General features: G+C 46.0%; 1 protein-coding gene across 1 annotated transcript in view; it reads left to right on the forward strand.

The window, feature by feature from the left end:
* Nucleotides 1–12,587, forward strand: part of SFMBT2 (Scm like with four mbt domains 2) — a 156,332-nt gene that overhangs the window by 71,098 nt on the left and 72,647 nt on the right. Inside the window, exons 5-6 of the mRNA XM_074984183.1 lie at nucleotides 11,542–11,643; nucleotides 11,761–11,908. Of these exons, the coding sequence (XP_074840284.1) occupies nucleotides 11,542–11,643; nucleotides 11,761–11,908 (250 nt within the window). The remainder of the gene's footprint in view (nucleotides 1–11,541; nucleotides 11,644–11,760; nucleotides 11,909–12,587) is intronic.

Raw genomic sequence — 12,587 nt, forward strand, 5'->3', positions numbered from 1 at the left:
GGTGTAAATTTGGAATAAAGCCATTGTCTTCAGTGGAATCACTCTGTTTTATGTGATAAGTGAGAGCAAAATCTGGCGCTTAACTATCAATGTAGTCATCTAAAAAGGAGGTTCAATTGTCTGTGAAGCTGAATACCCACAGCACCCATTGATGTTAGTGGGCCTACTCTGACCTCACGTGCTCAGCTGTATCCCATTAACTTTATCAGTGTTAGTGCTGATTTACACTATTAGAAGTGAAGGGGAAATGGCCCAAATGAGTAGCTGTGTATAGTTTAAAAGTCAGTACAGTACAGTACAGTTTAAAAGTCCAGATGCTTACCCAGGTTCCTAAATATGGGGTTTGTTGTGTTGAGGGGGGCTTATTTTATGGACTCAGGTTAGAAAATGTTCTCAGGAATTCTCCATGCATCTCAACTTTCCCATCTGTATAATGGGGATAATACTTCTTGCATGGTGAAGATTCACTAATGAATGGCTGTAAAGTGATGGGGTTGACTGGTGGTTCCCAACCCCTGTACTTTTGCTTGAAGGCGGTAATATGGTCATAGGTGAATGTTTTTTTAAATTCCTGTATTTCCACCATCCAGAAGAATCATAGAACCTGCGCGGGAGGGAAATATTTTCCCAGATGTATTTTATGCCATCTGTGACTGGCAAAGGGATAAAGCAAAGGTGCTCTGTGTTTCAGAGTTAGAAGGGCTACTCTGTAATGTGGCTGTTTCTATGGTAACTTTTTTATTGAACAGAAGAGGACTAAAATACCAATGGCTAAATTCAGCCCTCTGAGGTAAGCAAAGGGCTTCCAGATTGCAAGTCGCACATCAGAGGCCAGAATTGGGCTAAGACAACTTAACGGTAAGTTCTGCTGTGGTGGCTGTGGGGGAGTTCATAATATCTCAACTTTCTCCATCCATCCTAAATTTTAGTTTCTTCTGAGCCCTGCCTGTCAAACCAGCAAATCCCTCCTGGGTCTGTTCGGCCATCTCTCCATGCTCAGAAAAGGAAATTGAATTGCAAACAAGCCCAATTCGTGTGGAAATAAGGCAGGGAACTGCACGTGAGATGGAGCTTTTAGTCAGTTAAAAAGAAATGTGTGATGTGGGGACAGCATAATGATCCTTCTTACCACAGGTCCTGAACGGAACGTGAATGGGAGGGTTAAAATCAGACTGTGAGAAGCCCCAAAGCTTGGGGGCACTGAGGAAGACCTTGCAAGGAATATATTGAAAAGTAAGAACAAAAAGTAAAATCCATGACCAGAAAACATGGACCAGAGGGACCAAACTCTGTCCTCCCTCAAGCAGCATAGGCCAGGTGACGTGTTGGTGAAGGCCTAAAAGATAGATCAGCCTAAGTACGTTGCACTGGGGTGTGACACAGCCACGTGTCTGAGTGAGGTAGCAAAGCTGAACAAATAACCAGGGTAGATAGTGTGATGTTGGGGGAAGAATTTTTCTACTGGATGAGATACCCCTCTGGTGGAAAGGGATTAACTGGAACAGTGGCTACACTGCAATGTTACATCAGTCCTGTTGTAGCTGTGCCGCTGTAGCAATAAAGCATAGACATAGACAAAGCCATTTAGTGTTTTACACCAGAACAGCCGGTGGAAGGGCGAGGAGAGCTGTATTTCCTCATGTGTGTTCAATAGAGCAGTAATTCTGGACCCGGACCTTTTGGAAATGGTCAGTGTCCAGACCCCATTTGGCAGTGGGCTCCCATCTTTTTACGATGGACCCTGGATCAAAGACCTGGTTCTGAATAGTTCAGCGCTTGGGAGTGTTTGAAATTGGAATCTCAAGTTTGCATCTCAAGCTCGTTTCTAGCTCCCTGTATAAACTGCTAGATCTGTTATTGCAAATGTGGGGCCAAACTGAGCACAAAGAAGCAGCAGAAGAGCCTGAGAGTGCGGTGGTGTGCGCGCAAAGAGGGTTCACTCCCCCAGTTCTGTGACAGCAGCTAGAATCATAGAACCTTAGGGCTGGAAGAGACCTCAGAAGGTCATCAAATCCAGCCCCCTGCCCAAAGCAGGACCAACCCCAACTAAATCATCCCTGCCAGGACTTTTTCAAACCAGGACTTAAAAACCTCTAGCACTGGAGATTCCACCACCTCTCTAGGTAACACATTCCTGTGCTTCACCACCCTCCTGGTGACATAGCTTTTCCTAATATCCAACCTACCCCTCCCACTCTAACTTGAGACCATTGCTCCCTGTTTTGCCATCCATCACTATTGACAACAGCCTCTCTCCATCCTCTTCAGAAAGTTGAAGGCAAGCTCAGACAGATCAACGTACAGCTTTACGGTAACATGTTCAACAGCCTGCGCAGGTTACAAGCTTAAATCCCATTTTCAAAAGTGATTTAGGGGCCTAAGTCTATCAGCAAGAATTAAAGACCCAAGTACCTAAGGGTTTGATTTCCAAAGGGCTTTGGGCATCTAAAGATACTGATAGGCTCTTTTGTAAATCCTACTAGGCACCTAAGTAATTTAGGCTCCAGGACCCGTTGAAAGTCACAGACTTCCAATGGGAGTCAAGCACTTAGTTTTTACAAAAGCTCTTTAGCAGGTTAAGTCCTAACTCCAGTTGGACAGTGACTTCCCATGGGCATTAGGGGTCTGACACACTTAAGCATGAGATGAGCTCAAGAGGCAAATTTCAGGCTCAATTTCAAACATGCGCAAGCTTCGAATGATTCAGATACAGGGCTTTGAGTCAGGGTCCAGCATAAAGAAAGGGACTTGTAGGCTTTTCACAGTTTGTCTCAGTGCATGTCAAATTAGAGATGAGGTCAAAATTCAGTCCTTGATTTCAAACGCTTACAAATTCTGGGCTGCTCAGGTTCTGGGCTTAGATTCAGGATCTATTTAAAGGTAAGGGCTCCTGGCCAAACTTGAACTGGGAACAGACCGTGAGCACTTAGACTGGATCCAGGATTATCTCTACAATAAGCAGGGGGGATTCCAAGAGCAAATTACTTAATTCCTAAAGAACAGGGCTGGGCATTCAGATTCCTTGTTCTGCTCCCAGTTGTGTCACTGACTTGATGTGGGACGAGCGACTGGTCATGTTGCTTCTCACAACATTGATTGCTACAGCTCTGTGGAGCTACGTCTACACGTGAAGCCTACGTCGAAGTAGCCTATTTCGATGTGGAGACATCAAAATAGGCTATTTCGATGAACAACATCTACACGTCCTCCAGGGCTAGCAACGTCGATGTTCAACATCGATATTGTGCAGCACCACATCGAAATAGGCGCAGCGAGGGAACGTCTACATGCCACAGTAGCACACATCGAAATAAGGGTGCCAGGCACAGCTGCAGACAGGGTCACAGGGCGGACTCAACAGCAAGCTGCTCCCTTAAAGGGCCCCTCCCAGACACACTTGCACTAAACAGCACAGATCCACAGAGCCGACAACTGGTTGCAGACCCTGTGCATGCAGCACGGACCCCCAGCTGCAGCAGCAGCAGCAGCAGCCAGAAGCCCTGGGCTAAGGGCTGCTGCACACGGTGACCATAGAGCCCCTCAGGGGCTGGAGAGAGAGCGTCTCTCAACCCCTCAGCTGATGGCCACCATGGAGGACCCTGCAATTTCGATGTTGCAGGACGCGCAATGACTACACGGTCCCTACTTCGACGTTGAACGTTGAAGTAGGGCGCTATTCCCATCCCCTCATGGGGTTAGCGGCTTCGACGTCTCGCCGCCTAACGTCGATGTTAACATCAAAATAGCGCCCAACAGGTGTAGCCGTGACGGGCGCTATTTCGAAGTTAGTGCCGCTACTTCGAAGTAGCGTGCACGTGTAGACACGGCTTTGGTGTGTCAATCAAGGTTTGTACTGCACCTGAATGAGGAGAGGCTTGATTAACTAGTGACTGTGAAGCAACCTGAGATCCTCAGATCAGAGGTGCTACAGTAGCGTGTTTCATAGTAAGGTACCACCCTCTGTTACCATAGTTACTCAACTGTAGCTGTTGATGGGCATCTTTGCAGCAGCCCAGAGGGCCAGGGTCTTAGCAAGCCAGAAGGTTTGCGAATGCATCTGTCGTGCTTGCCTAAGAAGTCAGCAAGAATGTGGTTCATTATAATTGCTTTTCAGTGAGTTTCCTCGTTGCTCTGGCTTCTTCTCATGCAGTTCAGGCTGTAATGGACAGGCTTTCATTCAGCAGAGGTTATGTAACTTGCCATTCGTAACTCAGGAATGCTGTCGTACGCCACAGTCACTCATGGTAGAGGTCATGCCCCTTCGAACGAGTGCCTGCTGTGTTTGTGCCTGGATAATTCCCTGGATTTGGGCTGCTGAGGAGAATGGGTACTTGGTGAGAAGGAACTTCATGGCATCTCGGTGGGTTGGCAGTTCCAGCCCTGGTGCATTGTTCTTCCGTGGTTAACACTGAGAGACCACTTCCATTCTATACAGGCCATATAACTTGGTGGGCCAAATTCTCATCTGACCAGCTCCATTACAGTCCATTGGGTGAGCAACTGCTCAGCAGAGAGAGTAGAGTTTCACACTCCCGCTCATACACAAATAAGGGGAATAAAGTGTCGGAGAGTGCCAGAAAGGACACCTCCACCTCCCACAGCCTTCTTGGGCCAGGTTCTGACAGACGGGACAACCTGGAGGAGGGATGAGTCTGCTCCTCTGGATTGGTGGCCGTTTCCTGCCTGCGTCCCCTCAAGCGTGTGCTTTCGATTCTCAGTGGTTGAACCTTGTGAAATAATAACAGACCTGCAGATTCTGCCCATCTGCATCACTCCAGGCTACAGGGTTGTTGGTTGAGTCGTTCACCTGGTATGCACTGCGGAGAGCAAGGTGACCTAGCTTTGACCAAACTCTGTTCACCACCATTTGCTGATCGGGCCTGCAGTGTTAAGCTGCTCCACAAAACCAGGGTGGGGGTGATTTCCTCAAGGAATCAGGGAGCAGGGAAAGGATTATGACTCTGACTCACAGTTTGCAGTGTCCATCTGGGACATAGAATCATAAGGTTGGAAAAGATCTCAGGAGGTCATTGAGTCCAACCCCCTGCTGAAAGCAGGACCAATCCCAACTAAATCATCCCAGCCAGGGCTTCAAAACCTCTAGGGATGGAAATTCCACCACCTCTCTAGGTAAAACATTCTAGTGCTTCACCACCCTCCTGGCAAAACAGTTTTTCCTAATATCCAACCTAGACCTTTCCCACTGCAACAAGAGACCATTGTTTCTCTTTCTGTCATCTGTCACTACTGAAAACAAGCTCTCTCCATCCTCTTTGTAGTCCTCCCTCAGGTAGCTGAAGGTTGCTATCGAATCCCCCTTCACTCTTCTCTTCTGTAGATTAAATAAACGTAAACCCCTCAGCTTCTTCTTCTTCTCCAGCCCCCTAATCATTTTTCTTGCCCTCCACTGAACTCTTTCCAAGGCGCCCACATTATTTTTGTAATGGGGGGCCCAGAATTGGACAATCTGCCTTATGGCTCAGTTCTCTACCTGTCAAATGGGGGTGGTACCTCAGAGTGTGAGGTGAGGGTAAAATACATTAATAATTTTCAGGTGCTCAGGTATTTCTCTAATGTGGGCCACAGAGACACATGGTGCCATTTTCTTTGCCCTTTCTTCCAGCGTTATGAGTGCCTGAGGGTATTTTTATGTCTTTGCATTCATTAGCTCTTGTGTTGTCAGGCTCAGCCCGTTATTGGAGGTACCTCCTCACTGAAGGACAGTAGGTTCTACCACTTCCCTACATAACCTACTCCAGAGCTTCACCAATCTCCTAGTGACATAGTTTTTCCTAATATCCAACCTAGACCTCCTGCACTGCAAATTGAGACCATTCCTTCTCATTCTGTGATCTGTCACCACTGTGAACAGCCTCTCTCCATCCTTTTTGGAATCCCCTTCAGGTATGTGAAGGCTGCTATCAAATCCTCCCTCATTCTTCTGTAGACAAAGTGAGCCCAAATACCTCAGTTTTGCCTTATACATGAAGTGCTCCAGCCTCCTAGTAATTTTTGTTGCCCTCTGCTGGACTCTCTTCAGTGCATCCACATCCTTTCTTTAATTTGCGGGGGGCGGGGGTGTGTGTCCAAAACTGGGTGCAGTATTCCACATGCACCATCAACAGTGCTGAATAAAGCGGAATATCCACTTCCCTAGATCAGCTGGCGATGCTCCTCCTAATGCACCCCAGTATGTTGTTAGCCTTCCTGGCTACAAGGGCCCACTGTTGGCTCATATCCAGCTTTTCATCCTCTGTAATCCCCAGGTCCTTTTCTGCAGAACTTCTGCTTAGCCAGTCAGTTCCCAGCTGGTAGCAGTGCTTGGGATTCTTCGCTCCTAAGTGCAGGACACCACAACCATAGGCCATCCCTCACTCAGAGCAGACTCTAGAGAAGAAGCCAGCTAATAGGTGGAAGAGGAAACAGAGACGTGAAGTCACCTGCCTGAGGTCACCCAGCAGAGCCAGGAATTAAAACCCAGTTTTCCAAGTTGCAGCATGGTGCCTGATCTGCTAACTCCACTGTGTTCCAGCCTGTTCTTTGTACATCTAAAATTCCAGCTGCAAAAGGGTATATGATTTTGGAGAACAAGGAGTCCTAATGAGGATTTAAATATAAGAAAGGTGTCTAAAAATGCTAGGTCATCCTTAGAGAAGGACACTAACTGGGGAGAGAGAACACAGCATGGAGTGAGTAGGAAGCTTCTTTTGTTCTTCTGTTTTTTTCTGTTTAACATGGCATGTCTTGTAGCCGTGTGAAGACAGGAGTGAGCAAGCAGTTCATTATGCAGTGTATCAGTTTGAGACTAATCCTAATTAAAAGCATTCCTTTCACTCCAGCGAAAGCTATTCTTAGAAATTGTGTCAGTTAATTGGAGTTTTGAAGAGAAGCATGTGCCGTAGCCTAGTCAATTCCCGGTGGGCCACCCCAGTCAGAGCAGGGGAGCTGGAGGAATGTGTGCTGGATCCTGTTGTTGTGGTGCAAGTGTGGTTGAAGACATTTTTCGTAAATGTTGGTGTCACAAGACAAGCACTCAGAAGAGATCGGATGAAGCTAGAGCCTTCCTGGCTTTCAGGGTGATGCAAATGCAATGAGAACATTCCACAGTGACACCCCTTTTTATTCCTAAATCGCCAGGCAATGATTGAAAAAAAAAACAAATCAGCCCCCTCTCACTTCCCACCTCCCCCCAGAACCTCTCTACCAGTTTTTCTTCTAATTTTTTCCAGCCATGGGCAGAATACATTTTTCTCTGTGCATCTAGGCACGTGTGGATATGCACAACCAATAGAAACACATGCTTCCAGCTGTGAACAGCTGTGGGTGGCTTGCTGAGCTTCTGGGTAGAACCTTCATCTCTCCTGGACAGCTGCCCTCATATTTAGCCAAGGAGGGAGGCATAGCTCTGTGGCTTGAGTGTTGGCTTGCTAGACCCAGGGTCATGAGTGCAATCCTTGAGGAGGTCTGAAGCAATAAAACTTAAAAAAAAAAAAAAAAAGCCTGTTAGGGCTGGTGCTTGGTCCTTCTACAAGGTAGCTTACAGGAAACACTACCTTAATGCACAATTTTAACCCTTAAAAGAAAGAAATATCGGTGACTCCATAAAGTCCACTAAGGACTTCACTATTGCACATGGAAAGTGCTCAGATGTTATGGTAGTTGGCTGCAAAATAAGCTCTGAAGGCAGGCATGAAGGGGAAGGGGTGTTCTTTTGAAACAAATTGCTGTGTATTGTTGGACTTTTTCAGAGCTGTTCTTTTAGTTGAATTAATTTTGTCTGTAGAAAAGCAATAACAAAAACTAGCTTATAGAAAATACAATCCCAGAAATGGGTGCAGATGAAAATGATATTCAGTATGTTCTAGGTGTTTAGACCCCAATCAGCAAAGTACTTAAACATGGACTTAGCTTTAAGTATGTGATCAGCCCCCTTTGTGGTCAGTGGGACCCATGCTCTTGCTTAGGCCATGTCTAGATTAAAGGGTTTTGTCAACTAAAGAGCCCTTTTGTTGATAACATCCAGGGAGCATCCACATTGCCAAGCGCATTCTGTCAACAGTAAGTCAACAGAACACAGTGCTTTTGTTGACAATTGTACCCCGCTCAACACAAGGAAGAATGCCACTGTTGGCAGAGCTCTGTCAACATGATGTGAGCCTGGACATTCCAGGGTGCCCACTGTCAACAGAAAAGGCCTCTGGGGCACCATGCAATCCTGTCTGCTGTGGTTCCAGGTGGCTTTTTTGCTGATAGAGAGGCCAAGCAGTCCAGCCACTCTCTTTCAACAAAGTAGGTCATTCTTTCGATCTGCTTTGCGGTCTGGACGTGCTCTGTCGACATAAGTTTTGTTGAAAGATATCTTCTGACACACATCTCCACCAGCAAATCCCTGTAGTCAAGACTTAGCCTCAAAGTTCAGCATGTGCTTAAGTGATTTCCTGGATCTGAGCTTTTAAAATTGACACTTGAGACTAGATCATATCCCAGATGTGGGCCAGATGTTGCAGTCCAAAGCTGGTTCTCAAGGGCACATATTGTAAATGATCCCTCTCTGAAGCAAATGGTTGGGGCATTCAAACATGGAGCCAAACTTCACAGCTAGCTGGACCTTGCATCGGTAACTGGCCAAACCACAATCCTCAATCTACGTGCTTCTGAGATTTGGGGATTGAAATTGAAATCTGGCCCTGGGTTTGAATTTTGCAGCCAGGCCCTGTCTCTCATTGAAGCACTCAGTGGCAAAGATGATAATTTTGGTGGTGATGATAATACACATTTTGGAAGCATCCGTCGTACTGTCTAGGCACTATTTATACGCGGCCAGATTCTGCTACCCTTACTCTCGTTGAGTCATTGCTCTTGTCTGTGACCAACATCATCAAAGCAACAAGACAGATCCTAGAATAAAGTACTGCTCACTATAAGGCTGCTAGAAATGGGATGTCCCTCACTTTGTGGGCCTAGAGGAGGGGCAGCACCCTTTCCAAAGCAGAATGTGGAAATTTGACCTTTTGACCTTTATATACAGTCCAAGTGCCAGTGATATTTTTTAAAGTCACTAATAGTCCTACTTACAACAGCTTCATTAATAAATAAATGAAGATGCAGAGCTTTACTGTTTGGGTGGTGGTTGGTAACATTAGCTGGTCTTTTGTTAATTCACAGGCAGCATGGCTTTGAGGGAGCTCCCAGCTGAGCCCCCGTCCCAGGGTTATTGACCCCTGTTCTAGTTGGGCTTGGAATGCTTGGATCACATAGGATGGACTGGGCCCTTTCCAGAGGGGATAACTAGCCAATCAGTAAGCTGCTCAAGTTACTGCCTCTCTGTGCCTCAGTTTCTTTGTCTGAAAAATGAGGATAACGAAAATTTCCTCCTTTGTAAAGCACTTTGCGATCTACAGGTGAAATTTGCTATATAAGCCCTCAGCTTCATTATTAATGGCTAAAATACAGAGCATGGCTAGAATTCCGAGTTCTGTTCCTTTCTCTGCTGCTAACTTACTGTGTCACTTTGGGCAATTAGCTTAACCTTCAGCAATTCCCCCATCTGCAAAATGGAGGAAATCATTTCTCTCCTGCCATGAGGATCCATTAACGTTTTTAGCATGCTTTGAGATCCTCCGATGAAAGGTACCGTAGAAGTGCAGAGCAAGATTAAACCAATGATTCTTCCAGCTCGACTAAAGCTCATAAAATCCTTCCTTCAATGTCACTAGAAACATAAGTTCCCCAAAATAGAAACTGTTAAATCTGGAAGTAAAGACAGTTGTGGTGGGAGGGGCAGGGGGGATGACATACTACTTTGAATCAATATAAAACCACTTTAGGCCAAGAACATAACATGTAGTGGGGAATGTAGAAGGGAATGGCTTTGCCAAGTACTATTACATAGAAGGAGGTTTTTTCCATGCAATTGGGAGTCCAGCACTTTTTTGTAATGAAACAATCCCATCTATCGCCGATGTACTGGCTAGTGGATCGATGGGTTGGAAATACTGTTTTACTCTGGAGAGGAGATCACTCTTGAGCTAGTAAAACTGAAATGTGATGCTTAATCTGATCTGGTCCTAGGGCTTCTCCCTGGGAAGCCCTTTGTTGGGGATATAGGCGTCTAAATAATGGAGACAAGATTTGCCTGCCTCTTGCAAAGGATAAATTTGTGCTTAGCACCATCCCTGTTTGGAGCCTGAGGTTGCCTTGAGAATTTAGATGCCAGTTAAGCTATTTGAATACCTAAGTTAATTCCCTAGATAGCTGAGCAAACCTTTCCTTCAATCTTGCACACACAGGCCAGCTAATTAGGGTGTCTGTTTAGGTCCAGATTCTGCCACACATATTCATATAATAGCTTACGGAAGTGAAATCTTCTTGCCACGCTGGGAGCCACTCTGGGTGGCTGGCAACTTACTGTGCCAGGAGCCCCTCTGGGCAGCTGGAGCATGGCTGCTCCACCTGGAGAGACACACTGGGAAGGGCACCACGCTGCACAGGGAGCCGCTGTGGGTGGCTCGTGTGTGGCTGCATTGTGTGGGGAGCCGCTGTGGTGGGAGAGCAGAGGCACCTCCAGCCACAATGAAATCCTGGTTAATAGAGAAGTCTGGTTGGTTGAATGCCAGTTAAAAGGAAGTTTACTGTACATTTATATTTCTGTGTTCTTTTGTCGTGTGTAAACCTGTCAAGCTCACTGTGCAAATCTAGAGCAGCCTTTGGGCTGCTCTCATCTCTATTCTGCTTACAGTCCCTCCCCTGGGCCTTGGGAAATGGAGAATAGCTATAGGGCAGTACACTCTGGATACACCCCTGATACTTCTCTGCTGCTGCCAGTCTGCCCCCACATGCTCAGGGGCTGGAAACAGGTCTGGCACAACTCCCTTGAACCAGTTGAGGGGATCTCACGCAGAGGTAATATTCTAAGTTACCCATTTTTGTTCCAGATCCCTTTATGCTGCCAGGCCAGCACAGAGGCACCTTTGTGAAAGTGAGAATCAAGATGCTCACGGTCACAAGCAACCAATTTCCTTTGACAAATTGCAGGTGAAGTCAGCAGAAGTTGTGGCTGTTGAAGGAATGAAAGCTCTGGCCCTAAATGTTCATCCTATGGGGTCCAAGCATTTGTATGGGATCCTTTCGTAATCCTAAAGGCACCGAGACCACTGACAAGGAGAGCAAAGTCTGCTCTACAGCCTTAGCTGCAAGGTGGCTGACTTATAGCTCATGCGATGGAGCACATGGCTTTAGCCCCTGAAGTAGCAGGTTCGTTCCCTGGGTCATCGCCTTACAGTTCCGTTTGCTTTCCTAGCTTAGTCTACTGTAGAAGTTTGTGCTTGGTTTCTCACTTTGGTTAGGGAAACTGTCCACCAAGAGAAAGCAATTAAAGCCACACTGCAACATATTCATGAGGCGATATGGGCAGATCCATTGCTGCAGGAGGACGTGCCTCTTGTAAAATATAAAGCAGCTGCACTTGGTTCTCGTTGAGGCTGAGTTTGTGGCTGGTTTCACTGACACACCGGTTTGCTTGTTTCCTGTATACATGCACAGGATCATGCTGATTTGAGAAGCCACTTCTTCACCGTGGGGATGAAGCTGGAGGCGGTAAACATAAGCGAACCCTTTCATATCTGTCCTGCATCAGTGACAAAGGTGAGCTCTTGCAAGTGGGACTGAAAATACCATGTTGGCCCCAACCTACTGGTTAATAACCTCCCAGTGTTGTGTGCATTACAGTGAATTAACAGTGGTCGGTTTTCTTCCCATCAGGTTTTTAACAATCATTATTTACAAGTGACCATTGACGACCTGGGACCCGAAACCAGCAAAATCTCAATGCTCTGCCATGCCGATTCCTTAGGGATCCTACCAGTACAATGGTGCCTTAAAAACAGAGTCAATCTCACACCGCCCAAGGGTCTGTATTTTGCGTTTTGATGGTTGGTATTTTGTTGTTGCTTTTTCCCTGCCAAAAGGTGAAACGGCTCTCTCGATGCCTGGAAAAATCTGTTTTCCAATCTAGATGGGAAGATAGGGTGGTAATTGTCTGGAAAAATTACATTAAATGATTCAGTCCAAATCCATAGCTGGAGTAAATTGGAGTAGCTGATGAGCTGGCCCTGTAAATGATTTTATTTATTGACGTGTATTGTGCTCTGTGCTGAAGTTGATTAAAAAGCCCAATATTCTGGGACTGAACAGGCTACAACAACACAGAACATAATGAATCCTTGTAATATGGATCTTTATAATATTCAAACCTTTATGAACACTGCAGGCCATATTTTGCTCCCTTCATTACTGTCTCTAGAGAGGAAGGATAGTCCTGTAGTCTAGGATTGGGAAACACGGGTTTAAATTTTGGCTTTCTCACATGTATCCTATTTGGATTTGGGCAGGTCCTGTAGCATCTCTTTGCATTAATTCCACATCTGTAAAATGGGTATAATACCATGGCCTCACTTTAGATACATTTAATATTCTGGGGTGCTCAGAAGAAGTAGCTATGGGAGATTGATAATGAGTGGTCTGTGGATTTCCAAGGTGCCATTCTGCCATTGGGGTTCTAAGACACAAAGAAGTTATCTGTCCAAAAA

Source organism: Carettochelys insculpta, chromosome 1, assembly GCF_033958435.1.
Source record: "Carettochelys insculpta isolate YL-2023 chromosome 1, ASM3395843v1, whole genome shotgun sequence".
Lineage (NCBI taxonomy): Eukaryota > Metazoa > Chordata > Testudines > Carettochelyidae > Carettochelys > Carettochelys insculpta.